We start from the raw sequence: 26694 nt of genomic DNA on the forward strand, positions 1-26694 counted from the left end.
TTTATGCCCTTCTAGAGAAGGAAATGACTTTTAATTACTTTTTATACTTCTCCTCAGAGAGACATCATACCAAACTTTCTTTGTGTGTGTGTGTTATGTGTGTGTGTATTATGTGTGTGTGTGCGCGTGTGTGTGTGTGTGTGTGTGTGTGTGTGTGTGTGTGTGTGTGACTTCCTGTAAACGGCTCCAGTTCACAGAAAACAAGATAAAGGAGTGGCACTGATGATGAATCAGGTCCGACTTGCTGTGCAACATCATGCTAACCCTTCACAGACTCAGGCTGCACCCAGAAACACTGCAGTTGTGCCTATTTACCATGTGATGCACGCCTAACTACACAACATCAACTTACACATCACCTACTCACATTTTCTGCTCCTGAAGAGGCAACAGATAGGATTTTTTTTAGCTTGGCGCCACCTAGCGTCAGTGGTGTGGCGTCGCACTGTGGCAACGACCAAATTGAGCATGGGGATCAGAGATAATGAATAAAATGTAGGCTGTAAAGCCACCAGTATACCTCTATGTATATGTAGAATGAGAAGGTGTGTGGACACTCTACTGAATAAATGAGTAAAGAGACCGAGCAACAATTATCAGATTTATCTGAAGAACAAACAAATAGTAATGCAAATAATTATAGCAGAATGCACAGTACCAGTACAAACAGCTCACAGTAAATGATACCAATATGTACAGTATCAGTACAAACAACAGTAGACACAGTGGAATTATACCAGTATGTAAGGGATAATGTATAATGAGCCGGTGAATACTGGGAAAATAACTCCCGACAGGGGAATAGAACATTCATTCCCCTGAAGGGAGTTATTTTCCCAGTATTCACCGGCTCATTATACATTATCCCGCTTATTACACGGCTAATTATCAGTTAAGTAAATAATGTTGTCTGCCTCTGCGAAGTGCATTAAAACCGACCGGATTCGACAACTTTTGGTGAAAGTTTTGTACTCACCCAGGCTTAGTGGACTGAACCGAGGCATAAAACTCGCGTAAAATGTCATTAAGCATGACTGCCGAGTGTGTATTCAAATCCGTCTTCTTTTGTTTTTGGCAGAGAAAGTCCGTAGGTATTCTTTTTCTTCAGCGGCATCCGTTAAAATCAGCCACTTCTGTTTGTTTTTTCCCTCGGAAGTTGTTTGACAGCTGCAGTGTTGCAGGGCAGCGTCCCTAGCAACGCTGGGCTACATAGCAACTGTGTGTAATGACCGTTGCTACTAGCAGCGGTCATTACACAGTAATATCAGACCGCAGAATGCCGCTACTGACCAATCAGAATACAGCATTTAATAGAGCCGTGTAATAAGCACATGTAAACAGTCCCCATTCTAGAATAAACGCTACCGTATGGAAACCATGCGGCCGGTTGGAGCTCAAATTGAATGGGAAACAAAGTCCAGTGTTCACTTAGCTGGGCGTAACTTAGCTGGGCGATGTCCGTGGATAGCTGCCTCCGTGAGAAGAGAACAGAAGGAAGGGAGGGGGGTATCACTGTCCGAGGGCTGCCGTAGAATGGCAACCAGGATGTCAGCCGACCAACACTCGCTACCCGCTCCCTGGTTGCGGCGATTTGCGATGCTGGCCAGCTAGGAATGAACTAGCAGCCAGTACAGTACAGTCCTCTCTGGTCTAGCTAACATTTAGCCGTGTTACTTACTGATCCATTAGAAAGAAAGCTAGCTGGACATGGGTTTTGAAGCCTCTTTGGTCACGGAGCTCCCTCCATCTCTTGAACGCCTGACTGAGGTTTACTCTTGTTTTTCCTCTTCTTTTATCACTCTCCTTTTTGCTCTTCTTTGCCTCCTCACACAGAGGAGCTCCTTTTCTTTTGCTAGGCCGTTTTTCACTTGTCTCCAAACTTTGTCCGTCTGCCATTGTGCTCGTGACTCAACTATCTCATGCCCAACTCCTCATAAGGACCAGCTCCAGTCCCTGATTGGCTGACCGACCAGTTTCACAATACATGACGCATTTCCTGCCATAAAAAAAAGCAAAAATGTCCGGCCACTGTAGCTTAGGCCATTTCGTTGGGTCGGAAACCTCACTCCGTTGCTAATTGTTAGCTTATTACAATAAGCTAACCTGTCTTCGGTTGACAAACCGTTAAAATAATCCGAGGAGGCATGTGTATCTTCCATATTCCTCATACGATTCTTGATTATGGTGCTCCTGTCTGTACTGTTGACATGGCAACTGTCACAGTTCCTGCCTAGTGCGCAGCTGAGGCAGACAGGCAGTGTCACCGTCAAATCTGTCCCCGGGAGAAGTAACGTTGTGCTCAACTGACAAAGTAACTACGTTCCTTTACCATATTTTCAGTAGTAACGCGTTACACTACTTTTTACCCAATAAAAGTAGTTACGTTACTGTAACACGTTACTTTGTAACGCGTTACAGTAACGTAACTACTACGTAACTACACAACACTGGTCACCACACAGATGAAATCCATTATGGAACAGATCCTGCTGCATGGAGAAGACCCACACACCTCACTCCTTCGTGCCAGCTACAACCAACATGCACAGATATCAAAATTTCAACACCGGATCCAGGAAAAGAGCGAGAAGGTAATCATCAGAAAACCAAAACATCACCCCCATCGTCACAGAAAACTACAAAAAAAACCAGAACTCATTTTCAACCAACCACTCCATCCTCCAAGAAATACAAAAACACAAACCACAAGCAAAACTCCAAAAACTGGTCCACATGAGAAACGGCAATATCCTCATCTTCCCCAAGGACATCCACTCCCTAAACTCTCTGCTCTCACCATGGCCCGAAGACCCATTCAACAAAGCACAATTCACCTGCAGACTGACACGAAAACAAGGCTCCACCCCCCCATCTGACACCCCAACAAAACTACTGGTCATCAAAGGCATCCACACCAACATCACAGAAGAACAGGTCAAACAGGAACTGGAAAAACAAAGAATCAACATCCTCAGAATACACCGGATCATAAACAAAGCCACCCAACAGCCAACAACATTTATCAAGATCCACCTCACCAACCCCGATCAGTCTGCCAGTCTTCTCCACAAAGGATTCTACATGGACCTCTTCCAATACAGAGTGGAGAAGGCCCGGCCCCCTTCCACCATTAAACAGTGCTTCAAATGTCAACGGTTCAATCACATATCCACCCACTGCACCAACCCAGTCTCCTCAGATGTGGAGAAAATCACCACCACAAATCATGTACAAAACAAAAAAGAGAAGCCAAATGTATCAACTGTGCTGGCGATCACTCTGCTGCCTCCAGATCCTGCCCCGTCTACCTCTCACACATGACCCCGTCAACCAGGAAACCAACACCCTTCACTCAGCCCCCCAACCCCCCAATTCTCGTGGGTTTTTTCACATGCTTTTATTTTGAAGGTTAGCCCAAACTGTGTTTGTGAAGCCTTTTTTTTTAGCTTGATCCTCAGGTGTGAAACAGCGCCCCCCTCTGGACTGTGACGTCAGTTCATCAGGTGATTTTACCTTGATGATTTTACCTTGATGATTTTACCTTGGTGATTTTACCTTGATGCTGTGAACAGACAAGAAGTGGAAACAAAGACAGTTTCCTGTTGGTGTCTCAACATTCGACTTCTTCAGATCCAGGTAAGACAAACAGCTGTTTCATCAAATAAGATAAAGTTTTCAGTCTGTTCATCTCTTTGTTTATTTTCATCCAGTGAACTGAAATCAGTTGATTATATTATTTTAATAAAGCTGCCTGAAGTGTATTTACATTTTCAAAAAAAATAATCAGTATCAGAAAAATTTGAAACTTAGCGTCCATGTACAATATCACCACACAAAAATGTCACAATACTATACTGTGCTGATTTTTACCCACCCCTAATAATAATACATCATCACTTATTATTGATGTCAGATAAATGTAAAATATTTCATTGTAGTGAAACAGAAAACAGAAATATTGAAGTGAAGTACAAGAACACCAAAATTGTCCTAACCTGAGTAAATGTATTGACGGTCGTCTCTGAACGCCGTGGTCTCCTCTGACTGAATATATTGTGACGATAACACACTCGTTTAATGAGTAGCTGATGAAGACACCTCACAGTTGTATTCTGGGAAATGTAGGATCAGCAGTCTCCAGCTCAGCTGCTCAGATTCAGACTGTTCTGTCAGGGATAAAAACTGCAGATATTTCTTGCAGTGTATGTTTCAGCCTTGGCTGAAGTGACCTCAGAAACAGGAAGTCGCAGAACAAACGCTGTTAACAGGAAGTCACGAGCTGATTTTAAAAACCACACACACAAAAGAAACAACAGTTCGATCAGTTCAGATACAGAAGCATTATGTCAGCGATCACTGACTCTGGAGATCAAAAACACCACTGATATCAGGAACTGAAATTCATTCAGCTGTTCAAACACTAACGTCTGTGTTATTATTCAGGCTGGATAAAAGATGTGATCATTAATTCAGCTGGGGGCCTATCCCATCTGACACTGGGTGAGAGGCTGAGTTCATGTGGCAGCACCTGGAGGAAACCCACGCTGACACAGGGAGAACATGTGGGAGCACCTGGAGGAAACCCACGCTGACACAGGGAGAACATGTGGGAGCACCTGGAGGAAACCCATGCTGACACAGGGAGAACATGTGGGAGCACCTGGAGGAAACCCACGCTGACACAGGGAGAACATGTGGGAGCACCTGGAGGAAACCCACGCTGACACAGGGAGAACATGTGGGAGCACCTGGAGGAAACCCACGCTGACACGGGGAGAACATGTCGGAGCACCTGGAGGAAACCCATGCTGACACAGGGAGAACATGTGGGAGCACCTGGAGGAAACCCACGCTGACACAGGGAGAACATGTCAGAGCACCTGGAGGAAACCCACGCTGACACAGGGAGAACATGTCAGAGCACCTGGAGGAAACCCACACTGACACAGGGAGAACATGTGGGAGCACCTGGAGGAAACCCACGCTGACACAGGGAGAACATGTCAGTGCACCTGGAGGAAACCCACACTGACACAGGGAGAACATGTCAGAGCACCTGGAGGAAACCCACGCTGACACAGGGAGAACATGTCAGAGCACCTGGAGGAAACCCACGCTGACACGGGGAGAACATGTCAGAGCACCTGGAGGAAACCCACGCTGACACAGGGAGAACATGTCAGAGCACCTGGAGGAAACCCACGCTGACACGGGGAGAACATGTCAGAGCACCTGGAGGAAACCCACGCTGACACGGGGAGAACATGTCAGAGCACCTGGAGGAAACCCACGCTGACACAGGGAGAACATGTCAGAGCACCTGGAGGAAACCCACGCTGACACGGGGAGAACATGTCAGAGCACCTGGAGGAAACCCACGCTGACACAGGGAGAACATGTCGGAGCACCTGGAGGAAACCCACGCTGACACAGGGAGAACATGTCAGAGCACCTGGAGGAAACCCACGCTGACACGGGGAGAACATGTCAGAGCACCTGGAGGAAACCCACGCTGACACAGGGAGAACATGTCAGAGCACCTGGAGGAAACCCACGCTGACACAGGGAGAACATGTCGGAGCACCTGGAGGAAACCCACGCTGACACGGGGAGAACATGTCAGAGCACCTGGAGGAAACCCACACTGACACAGGGAGAACATGTGGGAGCACCTGGAGGAAACCCACGCTGACACGGGGAGAACATGTCAGTGCACCTGGAGGAAACCCACACTGACACAGGGAGAACATGTCAGAGCACCTGGAGGAAACCCACACTGACACGGGGAGAACATGTCAGAGCACCTGGAGGAAACCCACGCTGACACGGGGAGAACATGTCAGAGCACCTGGAGGAAACCCACGCTGACACAGGGAGAACATGTCAGAGCACCTGGAGGAAACCCACGCTGACACGGGGAGAACATGTCAGAGCACCTGGAGGAAACCCACGCTGACACGGGGAGAACATGTCAGAGCACCTGGAGGAAACCCACGCTGACACGGGGAGAACATGTCAGAGCACCTGGAGGAAACCCACGCTGACACGGGGAGAACATGTCAGAGCACCTGGAGGAAACCCACGCTGACACAGGGAGAACATGTCAGAGCACCTGGAGGAAACCCACGCTGACACGGGGAGAACATGTCAGAGCACCTGGAGGAAACCCACGCTGACACGGGGAGAACATGTCGGAGCACCTGGAGGAAACCCACGCTGACACAGGGAGAACATGTCAGAGCACCTGGAGGAAACCCACGCTGACACGGGGAGAACATGTCAGAGCACCTGGAGGAAACCCACGCTGACACAGGGAGAACATGTCAGAGCACCTGGAGGAAACCCACGCTGACACAGGGAGAACATGTCGGAGCACCTGGAGGAAACCCACGCTGACACGGGGAGAACATGTCAGAGCACCTGGAGGAAACCCACACTGACACAGGGAGAACATGTGGGAGCACCTGGAGGAAACCCACGCTGACACGGGGAGAACATGTCAGTGCACCTGGAGGAAACCCACACTGACACAGGGAGAACATGTCAGAGCACCTGGAGGAAACCCACACTGACACGGGGAGAACATGTCAGAGCACCTGGAGGAAACCCACGCTGACACGGGGAGAACATGTCAGTGCACCTGGAGGAAACCCACACTGACACAGGGAGAACATGTCAGAGCACCTGGAGGAAACCCACACTGACACGGGGAGAACATGTCAGAGCACCTGGAGGAAACCCACGCTGACACGGGGAGAACATGTCAGAGCACCTGGAGGAAACCCACGCTGACACGGGGAGAACATGTCAGAGCACCTGGAGGAAACCCACGCTGACACGGGGAGAACATGTCAGAGCACCTGGAGGAAACCCACGCTGACACGGGGAGAACATGTCAGTGCACCTGGAGGAAACCCACAATGACACAGGGAGAACATGTCAGAGCACCTGGAGGAAACCCACGCTGACACAGGGAGAACATGTCAGAGCACCTGGAGGAAACCCACGCTGACACAGGGAGAACATGTCAGAGCACCTGGAGGAAACCCACGCTGACACGGGGAGAACATGTCGGAGCACCTGGAGGAAACCCACGCTGACACGGGGAGAACATGTCGGAGCACCTGGAGGAAACCCACGCTGACACGGGGAGAACATGTCGGAGCACCTGGAGGAAACCCACGCTGACACGGGGAGAACATGTCAGAGCACCTGGAGGAAACCCACGCTGACACAGGGAGAACATGTCAGAGCACCCGGAGGAAACCCACGCTGACACAGGGAGAACATGTCGGAGCACCCGGAGGAAACCCACGCTGACACAGGGAGAACATGTCAGAGCACCTGGAGGAAACCCACGCTGACAGAAGTTAAAATAACTGTACTCAGTTCAGTTTTTTTGGTGCATAAATTATAAATATAATTTCAGTAAAGTGACCGTCAGGTCCTTCAGTATTTAGTGGTGGTGATAATAAACATCAGTGTTTCAGGAGAGGCGGGGTCATTGTCTGTATGTTTGAGGCCTCAGTGTGGTAACTGTGGGTGATTTTTTTTTACAGTGTAGAGCAGAGCTGTGATGTTATAGGTTTTTTTAAACGTGTGAGTTCCAGTTTAATGTCGACCATGAAGACTCAGAGCGGGTTGATGCTGCTGCTCGCCGTCCTCTCAGGTATTCTTCTGCTGTCTGACTTTCTATCAGTCGACACAGTGTCATTATGTCACACAGATCAAACCTCTGCTGCTCTTACTGATATTTAATCAGTGTTTCTGAGACTAATGTGAGTTTTTATCTTCTCATTAAAGAATCAGAGGATCTGAGCAGCTAACAGACCTGAGAGTGTGTTTTTATCCTCTGCAGAGTCTTCTGCAGCAGTTTTCCAGCCCTGAAGTTTTTTTAGAGTAAACAAATTAAAATAGAGCTTTAATCGATCGCTCACATTGACAGTGTTTGTTGGTGTCTCCACAGTCACTGAAGGTGACGGCAGCAGAGTTGTCGGTCGACTAGATGGAAACGTCACTCTGCCCTGTACATATGACATCAAATATCACAGGGCGCTGTCAGTTTGTTGGGGTCGCGGAGAAATACCAAAGTCTGGCTGCAACAAGCAGCTCATCTCCACTGATGGACAGAAGGATACAGAAGGAAGCAGAGTTTCCAGCAGGTTTCAGTTACTGGGACGACTGGATGAAGGAGACTTTTCCCTGACGATACTGAACGTCTCAGTGACGGATGCTGGACGGTACGGCTGCAGAGTTAGGGTACCTGGGCCATTCAATGATCTAAAACATCACATCGATTTGACCATCGAGGAAGGTGAGAAATATTTTAAATATCCTGAAGTTTGTGCAGGAAGTTGTTCTTTGTTAGTCACCCTGCTGTGTCATGTCATGATGGCAGATGAATCAGTCGACTGCAACAAAGGTCCAGACCTTTGAATCCGGCCACTCAGAAATTAACTCAGAAGGAAGTTGACTTCCTTGAGACTATCAACAACATCAGAGTATCATCTGCATAGAAACTGGTGTTATGTCTCTGTATAAGATAAACTCACTCAGGCTTTCATTCAGACATGAGATCAACATGGACGAACGGCAGAACAGGACGCAGGTCTGAACGCGGCTCATGATGAGGAAACTGACAAACCACAGCGCCCACATCTTTTCACCCCTCTCCACCCGCTGAGAGGTTTCAGAACAAAATGAATTACCTCTGCTTTTTCTGCTGAACACGAAAACTACAGACATCACTACAGTGTTAATACTGACAGCTGTTTTAGATTCAGTCTGAGTGTTGGGACGAACAGGTTTATTAGTTTTAGTCACATTTTAGTTATTTTTAATGTTCATAGTTTTATACTGAGTTCAGACCACAAAATATCAGCCTGATTACAGCCAGACGCTGCGTCATACGGTGACAGCTCAGATCATGAACGACAGCGAGTGTCGTATGCGATAATCCATGGTTTCATCTGGTGTAGTGCGTCATAGTAGACGACAACTGACGCCACGTCTGGGACACCTCACAATGTCATGACAGGAAGTCTAGCATGTTTGATTTTCTTCTTGTCGTCCACGACTTCTCCCGTCACAGCCGTCACTTTGACCAATAGGAACACAGAGCGATCTGTTGCCATGGAAACTGTAGGACAACAACAGCCCAGCCTTTTAGATATTTCCTGTTGGGACGTTAGCACACAGAGTGAAAAGGAAACAGCAGAGGCACTTTATGCTGATGTTTCTCTCTGTTTTTCTCTTTAAACTAACTCATGGATCATAAATCAGACTCAAGGTGACAGGTTGTATAAGATAATGTGTGTGTCATGTCTCCAGCAGTGTGTGACAGGTTTAAGGGCTGATTTACGAGCACACACTCACTGATCATCATCTGAAAAGCTCAACATCTCTCTATTTATGCTCTCAACAAATAACTAACGTGAGCCAACTAGGATTTGTCCCCAGGTTCATTGTAAACTCTGACTTATCCATGTGACTGTTAAGAAGCAGAAACATAACTTGTTTCTTCATGTGCAACATGTTAGTCTGGAGGTTTAAACTGGTGTCCTCTCACAGAGTTGGTGATTCAAACTAAACTTTCATCTCTGTCAGAGAAAACTGATCTGAGTTCAGACTGTTTACTTACAGCACAGCTACACTCACAGATAACTGAGCCTCCTACCTGCCTGTCAAACACCATCAACCCACAAACCTTCTCCAGTCCGGACTGAGTGGAGTCCTGCGGGGTGAAGCTGTGAAGGCTGCGAGCGGAGCTAGCTGCTAACAGCCACCGCTGCAACTAACAAACTCCACTGAACCATAGATTTAGTTTTCATTATTCCAAGATCTATATTTAGCTCGTCATTGTCTTGTTTTCATCATGGAAAAAACGTCGTTGACGAAACATTTTCATCATAGTTTTCATCAGTGAAATCATCACTGTGTCACCACTGGACCTATTTTCAGGATAAACTGAACTTATTGGACAGTTGAGTCGCGTACGGACTGATATCAGCACCCTGAGGCTCCGGTTGTTGATGTAGTTTCACATATTCTGTTTGTCAGCACCCGTCACAACAACCCCCACCAGACAGAGAGGAAGTGATGTCACCTCGTGGATAGGAAGTGATGTCACAGGCGACCATACCACAGAGTCCATGGTGACACTGGCTCAGGAGGTGAGTTTGAGAGTAAGTACATACGGTGGCCCTGAAAGCTCAAACTCACTCGTGCAAATAAAGAAAACAAAGTCATCATTTTAACATGTTTAGAAAAAAAACACAGTAGAAGAAACAAAACAGCAGAAAATAGTTTTTAAAACTGTTCAATTCAGTTACTGATCTTCAGTGGGACTCGCAGCACTTCAGTGTGTTGTTTTCTGTATTTGCAGTGTTTGCATGATCCTTCAGGGCCACCGTACTTTCATAGTGCTGACTCAAACACTGCATTTCCCACAGACTTATTGTTTCTTATCTGTGAAATTAAAGTAAATCAAAGCTTTGTTTCCACTGAGGGAAATGGTTTCAGCTTACGGAGACAGACAGGAGGTCTGCGTCACTGTGACGTGGAGTTACATCTCGTTGTAATCATACGCTTGGTCAGTGACTTGTGGCGTCAGAAACCAACGAAAAAAGGCATCCTTTAACGTCAGTGGATGGATCTAACAACCATCGACTTTCACCTGAAAGAGCGGTGCTTGATTCTAAAGCCAAACCATGTTTTTTTTTCTCCTATACGTAACCACGTGTGTGTTCAAGGAAAAAAAGTCACTTTGCGGTGTTGTACTGACGTAGTGCTTTTATTTTGAAAGAGACTGTATGCAAACTGTACATTTCCTGTGAAAACATAAGTGTATTTTGAAAACAGACAATGCATGTAACAGGCTGAAGTTGACACGGCGTCCCAGAACGTCAACAACCAACACACCCAGGGTACCTTGGACGTCATATGTGGACGTGGAAAGTCCATGACCAAACGTGGACATGTGACGAGGTCACAGTGAGGATGATGATGATGTGTCCGGCTACAGCGTAGTGTACGGAGCACGCTCTGATCTGATCAGTTCATTCTTCAGTCAAGCGCATGTTCATGCCAAATTTAAATAAATTCTCTCAAGGTGTTCACAAGGACGGGATGGACGGACGAACAACCTGAAAACATTATGCCTCCGCCCACAGGAAGTGGCGTGGAGACATAATTGCACAACGCAGGTAAGGAGAGTAAATTGGCACGCCGTCCCTGAACATCCAAAACAGACGCAGGTGGACACCTGGAGCGTCATAGTTCAACGTTGAGGTCCACTAACCAAGCGTCAGGATTGGACACAGTGAGGATGAGAGTGTGCTGCACGCTGAGTTACACATGATGTCTCAACAGCTCAACAGAACGCCCCATAGCAACAGACTCGCCCATGGTTTCGTCCTACCGCCGCCATTTTGGACTGTCAGCAGACCGCAGCAGACCCGCTTGCATACAGAAACACACAGACAAACTGAAGTATATCGCTATTAATTATGCTTACAGTGCTACTCACCTCGTGATAGCTTGGTCACAGCTGCTTTTTCACGTTTTTGTAAAGCAAAATATAGACTTTAAAAAAAAACAAAACGAGGAAAAACGGCCGAGATGGCATCTCTACATATTACATCCACTTATGAGAAGATTAACTTCATTACTCCTTCAAAATCACCCCGTAAGCCAATCTACCAAAAAATAAAAATTTAAAAACAAAAATCAATATTTTAACTACAAACACATTAATGGCGACGTCACATAGTCAGGAATAAAGATTTATTTACAGTTTGTACAGTAAGGGGACAGTAATAATAATAATAATAATAATAATAATAATATATAGGCTATTTTAATATGATATATTTTAATGCTAAAGCAGTAATTAGTTCTGATATAAATGGTCCAAGAGACCATATATGTATATATATATGTATATACAGTATATATATAGAGATAGATATATATATAAAGATATACATGTATATCTATTGGGTGACCATATTTTGATTTCCAAAAAACAGGACACTCTGCCGGCCACGACATAGCCTACTTAAATGATACTCGCAGTTTACTCAATGATGCTTTAGGCCTATAATTTTAATATATTTAAAGTTTATATGTATGGATAGAAAATTCAGTTATATTACAAAATAATATCTCTCAAAGACAGAAATTCAGATAGGCCCAATAGGGACACATACACACACTAGAGCCCGACGGTACCCGACGGGTCGGGCCGGGTTTGGTCAAAAATGTAGCTATAAATTGTATTCGAGCTCGGGTCGGATTCAGTCAGCTTTCAGTGAAAATGTGGTGTAAAAATAAATAAAATCCTATTGTCTGTCCTGTTTATTGCTTGGGCACTGTTATTTACGTGACAACACCTGAACACAACACACACACACACACACATTGGCTGTTTGTTTCTACCTCTCCCCTCTATGGAAGTCTCGGACCTCCGCCTTGATTAAACACTGAAAATAAAATAAAAGAGGGAGACAGGTTTTTCCTATTTTATCTTATTTTGTTTTATTTCTCCCTCTCCTCTCGCTGGAAGCCTCGGACCTCCCGCCTCCCGCTCCCCTCTCCGCAGCTGAGCACGCCCGGCCTGTTAAATAGCCTGTAACCACTGTGTGACACAAACTCAGTGTTTTGGTCATTAAATAATGTCAGGCTCGGTTCAGGTTCGGACAGAAATATGCTGCCCGTGCCGCACTCTAACACACACACACACACACACACACCTCCAAAACTGGCATATTAAATGGATATTAAAACACTTTAAAACTTACACGTCAGGAGTTCTTACCTGTCGGGATCCTTCAGGAAACGGTGGAAGGCCAGGTGCGGGGTGTTCCATTGATAGTTGTTGCAGTTAATTGCACTACACTGTTTGCTTTTTTTTCTCCTCTCTCCTTGACATCTTGCATGTTGTCTGGGCGCAACAGTCCAAGATGGTGGCAGCGCTACAGCAGCGCCCCTAGTGGCTGTTGGCAGAAATTCAATGGAGCTTCGCCTCTTGGTGTCCATGCTCTTTGCTACACCTCAGACTTCAGCAGCTGAACTTTGACCTGTTATTAATCTCACAGCTTTGAGTTAAGAGCTGCAGCCATTTAAACACATTTATATAAATATCTCATGTGTCTGCAGGAGTTTGGAGGCGTGACCAGAGATCTGACAGCAGGCTGAACCAATCAGAGAAGGAGGAGGAGGAGGATGAAGGCAGCAGCTCTGTGTAGAGACAGTAAACATCCTCTGATACAAAGCTGTGGTGTTGTTAAAGCTCCAGCGTGTCGGGTTTGAACTGATCTAATGGTTGTGTTCTCGTTCCCTCAGAATGAGACGTTCATATCTGAGCAGGTCCTCGTCTACAGAGATCACCATGTTGCACCGCCATGTTTCTACAGTAGCCCAGAGCGGACAAACCAAACACTGACTCTAGATAGAGACATTCATGTGTTCACTGGGGGTGTAACGATCCATTAATCTGGATCAATATATCGATTTAATGATCAACAGTCCAATCACATCGATGCAAAGCAAAAACATCGATCCATATCATCATATTTAGGTCACGCCTTTATTTTGAAATTCTGTGTCACTGTCAAACAGCAGTAGGCTGTCGAATTGATTTAATTTCCTATCGTAATTAAAGTGCAGATTTACTCCTCTAGTTTTCATGTCGGCCACCGCAGTCAGCAGCACCTGCTCCACAAGAGCGTCCGAAATTTCAGTGTGAAATGTCTTCATTGTTTCTGAGAGGAAGACTCTGAGGATGACTCAGCTCCTCAACAGCATCTGAGGCCAAAAACCTGCAGTTCCTCTAACGTCCACTAGAGGCTGACTCCAACAGACCTCCATGTTAACATGTAGAAATCAACATGTTTAAAGGGGAACTAATGTGTTTTTCAACCTGGGCCCTATTCTCCGAGCTCCTTTTGCCTAAATGAGTGATAAGATGTTCAATATGTGACATTTCTCCAGTACGAAGCTAGGGCTGACCTGCCTGCAGCCCGTGAGCGTGAGCGCGCTATATTAAATAATAGGGCACTCAGACGGCATCAAACAACGTCAAAATTTGTCTTATTTGTCACTCTTCTGTTTGTGTGAATCATTTTAACGTCTCCGTGTCAGATTATAAATGACATCTGTGTCTCAGTGAAATCAGACTTTCTGAAAGTGTTTTTAAAATTCTTTCATTGATAAAAACAAAAAAACACTGTCAGCTGAGTCACTTTAAATAAAGTCTGAAAATCTGGAAACATTATTATTACACCTGAAATTAAAACTGTAAATTCTTCTTCTACACAGAATCCATAAAGTCAGATTATTTCAATAATGAAGTTGAAACATAAAACTGAATCATTAAGATTATCATCTGTTTATTGAACTTTTGTTTTGTTTGAGTCTTTCAGAGATGATGAGCATTTTTTTCTCCACACAGTATAATTTAAGTGTCAAACGTCCCAGCAGACAGTTTTTTAATTTTAGATATTTATTTCTCTATTGAAACGAGTCGGCAGGGTCAGAGCTGACGACGAGGAAGATGAGCCAAGTCTTCATCATTTTAACGAAGCTTTTTATTGACCTCTTCATCAGAACTGTGAAGAAACATTAACACACAAGAAACGTGAAGACGAGGAGACTGTAAACACTTAGAAACAAGTTTTTAGCCTAAATTCAAACAGATTCAATGATTCATTAAAAATAGTTTTATGATGTCATCAGGGTCTGAGATCAGGACCCGCCATGTGCAGGCACATCATTGGCAGAGGGGTGTGACATCATCAGGAGGTCGGGGAAAAACACACAACAGAGAAACACATTAGTGAAACTGACGGCGTCTGTGACTCAAACACTGGAACATTTATCATGAATGTCAGTGAGCCGCCACCGCCGCTATGTAAGAACACTGTCCTGTTCTCTTTAACATCATATGTCAACAACATCCCGGGAGAAATTCTTCAAATTTGGCACAAACGTCCACTTTGAGTCAACGATGAACTGATTAGATTTTGAAGGTCAAAGGTCACTGTAACTTTGTCCATCTCATTCTTGAGAACATGTGAACACGACATCTCAGAAACCTTAAGGGATTTTTTTTTTTAATTTGGCACAAACTTTCACTGGGGCTCCACGATGACCTGATTAGACTTTGGTGATTATCTCTTTAAAGGTCACCGTGACCTCGTCCATTTCATTCTCGCTAACATGACCTCTCGAGAACACCTCAAGGTTTTTTTTGTTTTTTTTTCAAATTTGGCATGAACGTCCACTTGGACTGAACAATGAACTGATTAGACTTTAGTGGTAAAAAGGTCAGTGTGACCTCGTCTGACTCATCTTTGTCGACACGATGTCTGAAGAATGCCTCAGGGGAATTTCTTCAAATATGGCACAAACTTTCACTTGGACTTAACAATGAGCTGATTAGAATTTGAAGGTCAAAGGTCACTGTGCCTTTACGTCTGTCTCATTCTTCTGAACCCTGTGACTCAAGACGGCTTTGATGGGATTTCTATTCAATTTGGCGCAAACGTCAGATTGGACACAAGCCAAGGTCACTGTGACCTCACAAACGTGTTTTTGGCCATAACTGAAGGATTCATTCACTAATTCTGACCGAACTTGACACAAATGTCTAACAGGATAAAATAATGAAGGTCAAAAGGTCAAAGGTTGGTGTCATTATGGTGGCCCTGGTGCATGATGGGAAAGAAGAGGCTCAGTGGTGGTGAAGGTCAGAGGTCAGCAGAAGTTTTGGGTCAACATGTCCCACAGGCAGCAGCAGCACAGAGCAGCTGAACATCCTGCCAGACACGATTCGGCTCCGTCAGCGCCGCCGTCGTCATAGTTTTGATCGACCACGAACACTGCGGACAGACAGCAGCAGGTTACACTGATGTGACGAGTGTCATGTGTGTCTGTGGTGTGAACTGAGGACAAACAGGTGAGACCAGTGTGTGTTTGGACTCCCTGACCCACCTGTGTGTTTCGGCTGCTCTCCGTACATTTTAGGGCCCTCCCAGGGGCCGCTCTGGTACCCCTGGTACCCAGGCTGAGTCAGGTATGGCCCCGGGGGCACCGGGGGCCCCTGGGGTCCAGCCGGTCCTTGGTAGTAGGAGAGGTCTCCTCCACCTGTGTAAGTCTGAGGGAAGGTCTGTACAGGACACAGGTGAGACAGGTGTGGTTGTTGTCATGGTAACACAGGAGTGTTTGAAGGTGATTACATGGTTACGTTTAGCCAACACACACACACCTGGTTACGTTTAGCCAACACACACACACCTGGTTACGTTTAGCCAACACACACACGTGGTTACGTTTAGCCAACACACACACACCTGGTTACGTTTAGCCAACACACACACACCTGGTTACGTTTAGCCAACACACACGTGGTTACGTTTAGCCAACACACACACGTGGTTACGTTTAGCCAACACACACACACCTGGTTACGTTTAGCCAACACACACACGTGGTTACGTTTAGCCAACACACACACACCTGGTTACGTTTAGCCAACACACACACCTGGTTACGTTTAGCCAACACACACACACCTGGTTACGTTTAGCCAACACACACAACTGGTTACGTTTAGCCAACACACACACACCTGGTTACGTTTAGCCAACACACACACCTGGTTACGTTTAGCCAACACACACACCTGGTTACGTTTAGCCAACACACACACGTGGTTACGTTTAGCCAACACACACACACCCGGTTACGTTTAGCCAACACACACACACCTGGTTACGTTTAGCCAACACACACACGTGGTTACGTTTAGCCAACACACACACACCTGGTTACGTTTAGCCAACACACACACACCTGGTTACGTTTAGCCAACACACACACGTGGTTACGTTAAGCCAACACACACACGTGGTTACGTTTAGCCAACACACACACACCTGGTTACATTTAGCCAACACACACACGTGGTTACGTTTAGCCAACACACACACACCTGGTTACGTTTAGCCAACACACACACCTGGTTACGTTTAGCCAACACACACACACCTGGTTACGTTTAGCCAACACACACAACTGGTTACGTTTAGCCAACACACACACACCTGGTTACGTTTAGCCAACACACACACACCTGGTTACGTTTAGCCAACACACACACCTGGTTACGTTTAGCCAACACACACACACCTGGTTACGTTTAGCCAACACACACACACCTGGTTACGTTTAGCCAACACACACACCTGGTTACGTTTAGCCAACACACACACACGTGCTTACGTTTAGCCAACACACACACACGTGGTTACGTTCAGCCAACACACACACGTGGTTACGTTTAGCCGACACACACACGTGGTTACGTTTAGCCAACACACACACACCTGGTTACGTTTAGCCAACACACACACCTGGTTACGTTTAGCCAACACACACACACCTGGTTACGTTTAGCCAACACACACAACTGGTTACGTTTAGCCAACACACACACACGTGGTTACATTTAGCCAACACACACACACCTGGTTACGTTTAGCCAACACACACACACCTGGTTACGTTTAGCCAACACACACACACGTGCTTACGTTTAGCCAACACACACACACGTGGTTACGTTTAGCCAACACACACACACCTGGTTACGTTTAGCCAACACACACACCTGGTTACGTTTAGCCGACACACACACACGTGCTTACGTTTAGCCAACACACACACACGTGGTTACGTTTAGCCAACACACACACGTGGTTACGTTTAGCCGACACACACACGTGGTTACGTTTAGCCAACACACACACACGTGGTTAAGTTTAGCCGACACACACATGTGGTTACGTTTAGCCAACACACACACACACGTGGTTACGTTTAGCCAACACACACACGTGGTTACGTTTAGCCAACACACACACACGTGGTTATGTTTAGCCAACACACACACATGGTTACGTTTAGCCAACACACACACACACATGGTTAAGTTTAGCCGACACACACACGTGGTTACGTTTAGCCAACACACACACACACGTGGTTACGTTTAGCCAACACACACACGTGGTTACGTTTAGCCAACACACACACACACGTGGTTAAGTTTAGCCGACAAACACACGTGGTTACGTTTAGCCAACACACACACACACGTGGTTACGTTTAGCCAACACACACACGTGGTTACGTTTAGCCAACACACACACACACGTGGTTACGTTTAGCCAACACACACACGTGGTTACGTTTAGCCAACACACACACACCTGGTTACGTTTAGCCAACACACACACATGGTTACGTTTAGCCAACACACACACACACACATGGTTACGTTTAGCCAACACACACACACGTGGTTACGTTTAGCCGACACACACACACGTGGTTATGTTTAGCCAACACACAGACGTGGTTACGTTTAGCCAACACACACACATGGTTACGTTTAGCCAACACACACACACGTGGTTAAGTTTAGCCGACACACACACGTGGTTACGTTTAGCCAACACACACACACGTGGTTACGTTTAGCCAACACACACACACGTGCTTACGTTTAGCCAACACACACACACGTGGTTACGTTTAGCCAACACACACACGTGGTTACGTTTAGCCGACACACACACGTGGTTACGTTTAGCCAACACACACACACGTGGTTAAGTTTAGCCGACACACACACGTGGTTACGTTTAGCCAACACACACACACACGTGGTTACGTTTAGCCAACACACACACGTGGTTACGTTTAGCCAACACACACACGTGGTTACGTTTAGCCAGCACACAGACGTGGTTACGTTTAGCCGACACACACACGTGGTTACGTTTAGCCAACACACACACACACACGGTTACGTTTAGCCAACACACACACACGTGGTTACGTTTAGCCGACACACACACACGTGGTTATGTTTAGCCAACACACAGACGTGGTTACGTTTAGCCAACACACACACATGGTTACGTTTAGCCAACACACACACACGTGGTTACGTTTAGCCGACACACACACGTGGTTACGTTTAGCCAACACACACACACGTGGTTATGTTTAGCCAACACACACACACGTGCTTACGTTTAGCCAACACACACACATGTGGTTACGTTTAGCGAACACACACACATGGTTACGTTTAGCCGACACACACACGTGGTTACGTTTAGCCAACACACACACACGTGGTTAAGTTTAGCCGACACACACACGTGGTTACGTTTAGCCAACACACACACACGTGGTTATGTTTAGCCAACACACACACATGGTTACGTTTAGCCAACACACACACACACATGGTTACGTTTAGCCAACACACACACATACATGGTTACGTTTAGCCAACACACACACACCTGGTTACGTTTAGTCAACACACACACGTGGTTACGTTTAGCCAACACACACACACGTGGTTACGTTTAGTCAACACACAAACGTGGTTACGTTTAGCCAACACACACACACGTGGTTAAGTTTAGCCAACACACACACACGTGGTTAAGTTTAGCCAACACACACACACGTGGTTGCGTTTAGCCAACACACACACACGTGGTTAAGTTTAGCCAACACACACACACGTGGTTACGTTTAGCCAACACACACACACGTGGTTACGTTTAGCCAACACACACACACGTGGTTAAGTTTAGCCAACACACACACACGTGGTTGCGTTTAGCCAACACACACATGTGGTTACGTTTAGCCAACACACACACACGTGGTTACGTTTAGCCAACACACACACACACACGGTTACGTTTAGCCAACACACACACGTGGTTACGTTTAGCCAGCACACAGACGTGGTTACGTTTAGCCGACACACACACGTGGTTACGTTTAGCCAACACACACACACACACGGTTACGTTTAGCCAACACACACACGTGGTTACGTTTAGCCAACACACACACGTGGTTGGGTTTAAGAAAAAAGAACAGGTTTGGCTTTACAATCTTACAGGCCTCCTGGGTGAAAGTTGGTGGTTGTTGGACCCATCCACCACCCTTCCCCCTGACGCCATTGATCGCCTTAAAACAATGATGGTGACCGGCTGTGTATCATGTCGACCTGAAAGGACGCCTTTGTTCGTTGGTCTCTGACGCCAAAAGTCACTGACTAAGCACCGGTATTTGATGACTTCAGAGTTCGACCGTGTTGGATCCAGAGTTTGGGTCGGAATGGTCTGCACAAGGTTCTCAACATGGAGATCGCTGAAACAGCTGCTAGCAGCTAACGGTGCTAACAGCAGCATCAGTGCTGACAGAGCCGACGTTGTAACTGAGGGTAACTGGAATGGGCGCTGCGCTTCCTTGCGGCGGCGATGAGTGAGCCAGTGGGATACACGTGTCAGAGCCAGCTGACCACAACAAACCACAGAGAAGCTCAGATGACATCACACACAGAGGGAGGGGCTTCAGTCTGTGCTCAGGGCGCCGTTACGTCACAGAAGCTGTTCAGACTGCAGAGTTTTGTTCTGTTGATACTCTGAACGTCACACGCAGCTCGTTTAAATACAGAACTCTGCTTCAATAATATCATCAGAATGTTTCACAAAAAAAATGTTTTTTAATGTTTTTTTAAAAAATAATTATTGGTAAAAAGTTTTAAAACTTAAAAGTAGAAAGTTGTAATATTAAAAGACAGTATTGTTATTATCCCACAGAGTTATAATATTTTGATATATTGAATTCTAAGAGTTCAAACTAAATAAAATCTGGATTCATTCAGTCAAAAACATGTCAGACAGATGTTCCGGTGAAATATGAAGAAACTGTTGAATGTTTTAATAAATGTCAAATGAAATAATTTGCTGCAATCGTTTCTACATTTCAGTAAAATCTGTGAATCATCTGACAGAAAATATTCAAACTATAAAATCAATAAATATCTGTATGTTGTTAAATATAAAATCAAAAATGTTTTTCTGATGTGTTTCCTGTTTCCTGTTGAAACATCTTCCTGCAGCAGTGCATGCTGGGTACCTGGTATGGTGAGCCAGGAAAGGTCGCAGGCTGAGAGCTGTAAGCTGCAGAGACAACAACAGGTCATATGATCAGATCCTTTCCACGGTAACAGCCCCGCATCACACTTTAGCACTGATGTGAACATTTTGACACAGAAATAATAGCAAAGTCAGTTAAGTGTTTGGTGCAGGTGAAACTGTTCTGAACACGAAGACACAAAGTCGTAACATTTACAACTTTATATTTACAACAAACAATTTAAAATCTTTGAGAATTCGTCAGTTATCTCAGATATAACGTCACGACTTCACTTTAAAGTTTAAGATTCTCAAGCTGAAAGAAAACACTTCATGATGTTTCCAGAAAACAAAAAAGAATTAAGTCTGAATATTTTCAGAATAAAATTGTGACATTTGATTGATTTTTAATATTCTAATATTCAGCTGTGCGCAGACCAAGAAGAATCTGCTGTTTTTATTTTATTCTATTTTATTTTATAGATTTGACTGAAATGAATTGATGCACTGATTTCAATAAGAAACTTCAAAATATAAATAAAACTCTGAACTATGACGACAGACAAAGAAACGACCTGATTTTAAATCTAAATGTTTAATTTTGAATCTGTAACAAACCTGAAGAGAAGCCGGGAGCTGAAGGTCCACCGGGGACGGGAGGGACGTACGGAGGAGGGTTATCATTACTCATGGGGACAGATGGACGGACGGATGGACGGATGGACGGATGGATGGATGGATGGATGGATGGATGGACGGATGGATGGATGGATGGATGGATGGATGGATGGACGGATGGATGGATGGATGGATGGATGGATGGACTGAGGAAAGAGAGCAGAAATAGTCACCACATGTAAAAACGCTGAAATAAAATGAAATTATATTTATATATAACAGGTCCAGACATGAAGCGAATATTATTAAAATGTTTTTGTGAACATGTCTTGATTTAAGAAGAGTGCGGCGCTCTGCTGCTCCGTCTCCACAGACAGAGTGTCCAGAGTGCGCTCTGCCACTCTGAGAGTGCGCTGCTCTGGATAACCCAACGCTACATTCAGACAGCGCTCCCAATTTATCAACGCTCCAGTTTGTGTCAGAGTGCGCTCCCACACTCACAATGAGTGTTTCTGAACGCACCACTCACATCATCTTCCTCCACTGTCTAAAACAAGACAACACAACTTGTTAGCTAGCGCTAGCTAACTGTTTTGCCTCCAGCTAAGCCCCGCCCACCAACAAACATCACTCTGTTTACTGACAGTAAAGGGTCTGTTGACTCTTTATTAACCAATTTTTACATCTTTAAACCCTGATGATTATTATCAGAGGGATAAATCTACTTTATATTGTCAGAAGAATCAAACTACTCAAAAAACATTAATAAAATTTTCTCTGTTTGATATTTAATTTATCTTTTAAGTAATTTTCAAGCAGCTGTGACAACACTGTTGCTCCAGTATTTTATGAAAGTTTGAGTTTCAGAGTTTTGGTGGAATAAAACAAACCATAATAAAATACGAGCTGTTACAGGAGACAACCATCTGCAGATGGATCATCAGTGACATAATCTTTACTTATTAAATGTCAGCGTGTGAATAAAAGCTCTTTTATTTCCTGCTGAACTTTATTTAAATCACGTTGTTGTGAACAATGTGCGCTCAGGGCTCCGTCTAACGTCTGCTGAGCTCAGCTGCGTCCATACCAGCTGTAATCTAATAAAGCAACAGACGACTTGTTGACTGTGACGTGTCTCTGACAAACACACACTCAGTTTGTTTTTTACTAAATAACCCAGTCAACATGTTTCCAGTTAAACCAGTCTGTCACATGTCAGCCAGGAAAACTGTTTTTAGGATCAACACCTGAAAGCAGCTGGATATGAAACTGTGACGTCACGTGACCCCGACGATCAATAAATAATATATTATTAGAGAAAAGTCAAATGTGTTCGTTTCTTCAGCAGTCTGGAGCGTGTGACAGCGTGCACACACACACTGCTGTTACAAACCTTTAAATGACATCATCATCATCATCATCACATCTAAACACACACACACACACACACACACACTTTATAATTAACTCTCACCTAAATCAAAACTTTGACTTCATGTGCAGCATTAAGGGACAGTTCAGTGAAACACATCAACATAATGTGACACACTGACAGTGAGAGTTGGAGCAGAAACATGAACACATGTTTACATATTTACACTTTAATCTGAACCTGATAAATCAACATCGTCTCCATGACGACAGTTTAACTGCTGCTACAGAACATAGTAATTATACTTATCATTATTACTTATGATGAACTAACCCATTACACACTGTTTATAATATGAGTCTAATTAAGTTTATACAGTTTAAAGTTCAGTTCGCGGTGACACCAGACTCCGTTCACAACTCGTTCATTTTAATGTTTCCGGTTGCAGCAGGACGAATCACCACCTGGACAATTAACATTTATATATTTTCCAAATTCAAAGTTTCCAGTCTTTAATTCGTCTTTAATAAAAAAACGCATCACTGCGCGGAGGTGGAGGATTGTCACGCAGTTTTCCTGACATCATGCTACCGTGAGACTGGAGTGTAACGAGCGGAGCAGACGGTGATGACGAGAAGAAACTGTGAATCTACGTGAAGCAGCTGCTTCTTATTGAAACATGTTGGAGCCGAGTTCAGTGTCAGAGTCACAGAACACAGACCAGACATAAAAACATGTTCAATAAACACTCAGACTTCACTTTGTGTCAAATTATATTAAATGACGTGTTTTCTCGGCGGAGTCTGGCGCGTGAAACAGAATCTGAACTTACCTCTCAGCTCAGGACGAAGCGTCAAATGTCACAACATGAACTTTCTCTGTTGCCGTCGCTCCAGTTGATCGACGTGTTGACCGATGGATTAATGGATGAGTGTGCGCGAGGCAACAGCCGGTGACGTCAGAGTCTCTCTGTCTCTCCTCTGTTTATCTTTTTACTTTTGGAAATTAACTTTATCATCAGTTTCCGGTTTGAGTGTGACATCGATCGATCAGGTGATCAAGAGATGAGTCACATTTATTGATCAATTAAAAACACGTGATCAGTTATCAATCAGGCTCCTTTAGCAGTGAGCAGGGCTGTTTGAAGACACTCTGGGGGCCCCAGGCAAGAGGCACCTTGGAGTAGTTTTATTTTGTTGTGTTGTTTTGCAGCTGTGTTGATGGAGTCTGGTTAGTTAGCTTCACCATCAGCTGTTTTCAGGGTTCAGCTCTTGGCTTTTTAGTGCTTTGAATGGAAGTGTGTCTTCTGGACTTGTGTTTAGATGTGTCCAAAATGTTATTGCCCGTTTCTGAATATTAAGCAGTAATGGGAAGCGTCCCAGTTCTGCTCGGCAGGCGTTATTTGGGGTTTTCCTCTGCACGTTTAGAATTCTTCAACAGAATTCAGTGTGGACGGCCTCTATTGGCTGTTTATCCCATGAGCCGTACTCCAATCCACTGAGTGGACCCCAGACCTCACTTCCATACGAGGCTATTGGCAAAATTACATAATCAAATATTTTTGTCCATATTCTAACTGGAATGTCAATGTTGAATAATTTGTTTTTTAATGCACACATTGCCCTGTCAGCTTGTTCTTTGAGTGCATTTACTGCCATGTTGAAACTTCCTGATGCAGATATGGTCAGACCAAGCTAAGTATAACTTTATGTGTGTTCAATTACCGTATTGTTTAAAGTAAAATGATATTTGTTTTCAAGACATCTGGGCTTTTATGAAAGATCATAACTTGGGTTTTCTAAAATGTACATCCAAGGCCCAGTTATAGCAGTATTGTTCCAGGATGGTCAGCTCATGTTGAAGACCATCACTGGTTGGAGACAACAGAATCAGGTCATCTGCACAGAGCAAATATCTAAGCTCTGTGTCAAAGAGTGTGAGGCCTGGAGCTGTTGAGCGGTTCAGCTGGTCTGCAAGTTCATTTATATACAGGTTGAATAATGTGGGCCTTAAACAGCATCCTTGCTTTACACCGCGTCCTTGAGTAAAATATTCTGTTCTTTGATTGTGAATTTTCACAGCACATTTGTTGTGTTAGGGTTAGTGTTGGCCCTATCGCATGCCAAATGGAATCAAAAGCTTTTATGAAATCAGTGAAACAAGCAAATATTTTCCCTCCCTGTTTTTGGTGAACATGTTTATTAATTAAGGTGTGTAAGGTATATATATGATCAGAGGTTCGGTAATTTGGAAGAAAGCCAATTTGACATTTACTAAGTGTGTCTTTTCCTTGAATAAAGGCTAGTATCCTGGAATTTAAGAAACTACAAAATATTTTGCCAAGGTTGCTGCTCACACAGATCCCTCTGTAGATATTTCCAGTTTTATATATTGATCAGCCCCTGGTTCCAGACATCAGGAAAGCAGCCAGTGGTCAGAACCATGTTGAACACTTTAACAGCTGCAGTTTGCATTTCAGGGGTGCTGTTCTTCAACATTTCATTTTTGATGCAATCTGTGCCACAAGCTTTTTTTGATTTAAGAGTTTTCAGTTTGTCTGTTAAGTCTTTTTGTGTAACTGGGTAATCTAATGGATTTTGGTTATTCTTGACAGCTGATTCAAGGTTGCCTAACTCTGTTTTAATTTCCATTTGATTGAAATTGAGATTATCAGGTGAGATATTTTTATAGAGGTCATTAAAATAGTTTTTCCAGATGTCTCCATCTTGTATTGCTAATTGTTGTGGCTTTACAGTTTCCAAACTGTTCAGCATGTCCCAGAGCTGACCCTGATCTACTGTGTTTTCAATCTCCTGAAGTGTTTCGTTGGTGTAGTGCAATTTCTTTTTTCTAATGGTGTGTTTGTACTGTTTCAAAGTCTTCATGTTGTAGTGTTGGGTCATGTTGGTGTCTGTGTTTCTGGTTTATTAATTGTCTCAAGTGTTTTCTTATTTCTTTACATTCACTGTCAAACCACTGTTTTTCAGGGGGTTTTGTTTCCTGTTTCGACGGTGGGGTTTCCTTGTTTTCCTAAGCTTTGCATTTAATGCAGCTTTTTGGAAGATATGGTTAATATCTTTTGTTGCTTTATTAACACCTTCCGAGTTATTTTGGTCATTGGAATTGTTGAATGTGTTGATTGCATCTTTTATTTCATTTGAATTCAATGTTTTTAGGAATTGTTCAGCACTGTTTGGAGGCCATCTGTATGGTTGATTGAAGGCGTACAGCTTACTGGGCTGTTTCTTAACCGTATCTCTACTGTGTTTAGTCAAGTAAATATTAATCTGGCTGTGATCTGAAAGGGAGGTTTGTGTTCTGACAGTGAAAGCACTAAATGAAGAGGGGTCCATGTCTGAGATGGCATAATCAACTACACTTCTCCCAAGAGCTGAGCAGCAGGTGAAGTGTCCCAAACTGTCCCCTCTGATCCCTCCATTTAAAATATACAGGCCTGAGGCTCTGCAGAGATGCACTAACTCTTTCCCATTTTTGTTTATTGTCTTGTCAGGGTTGTTTCTCATGACTGTGGGTAAGGGGGTCCAAAGTGACTGTCTGAAGATATATGTATCTCCTGTGTGGTCTGTATGGTCAGGTTCTGAACCTGTTGGTGCATTAAAGTCCCCACACAGAAGTATTCTGCCTTGGGCTTGAAAATGACATATCTCTGTGTAGAGAGAGTTGTAG

General features: G+C 44.5%; 2 protein-coding genes across 2 annotated transcripts; one reads left to right on the plus strand and one right to left on the minus strand.

Annotated features, from left to right (window-relative positions):
• The first annotated feature begins 7273 nt into the window (after nt 1-7273).
• Nucleotides 7274-21208, plus strand: LOC144464772 (T-cell immunoglobulin and mucin domain-containing protein 4-like). The gene is made up of 4 exons (XM_078172681.1): nt 7274-7669; nt 7967-8314; nt 10060-10172; nt 21002-21208. Exons 1-4 carry the CDS (start codon nt 7615-7617, stop codon nt 21050-21052), a joined length of 567 nt encoding a protein of 188 aa, XP_078028807.1. The 5' UTR covers nt 7274-7614; the 3' UTR covers nt 21053-21208.
• On the minus strand, nt 14571-23952 carry LOC117264835 (uncharacterized). Its single transcript, XM_033639127.2, has 5 exons — nt 23840-23952; nt 21636-21841; nt 21019-21062; nt 15994-16168; nt 14571-15881 (listed from the first exon to the last, which is right to left on the minus strand). Exons 2-5 carry the CDS (start codon nt 21706-21708, stop codon nt 15757-15759), a joined length of 417 nt encoding a protein of 138 aa, XP_033495018.1. The 5' UTR covers nt 21709-21841; nt 23840-23952; the 3' UTR covers nt 14571-15756.
• Between the last annotated feature and the right edge of the window lie 2742 nt (nt 23953-26694).

Source organism: Epinephelus lanceolatus, chromosome 11 (assembly GCF_041903045.1).
Source record: "Epinephelus lanceolatus isolate andai-2023 chromosome 11, ASM4190304v1, whole genome shotgun sequence".
NCBI lineage: Eukaryota > Metazoa > Chordata > Actinopteri > Perciformes > Serranidae > Epinephelus > Epinephelus lanceolatus.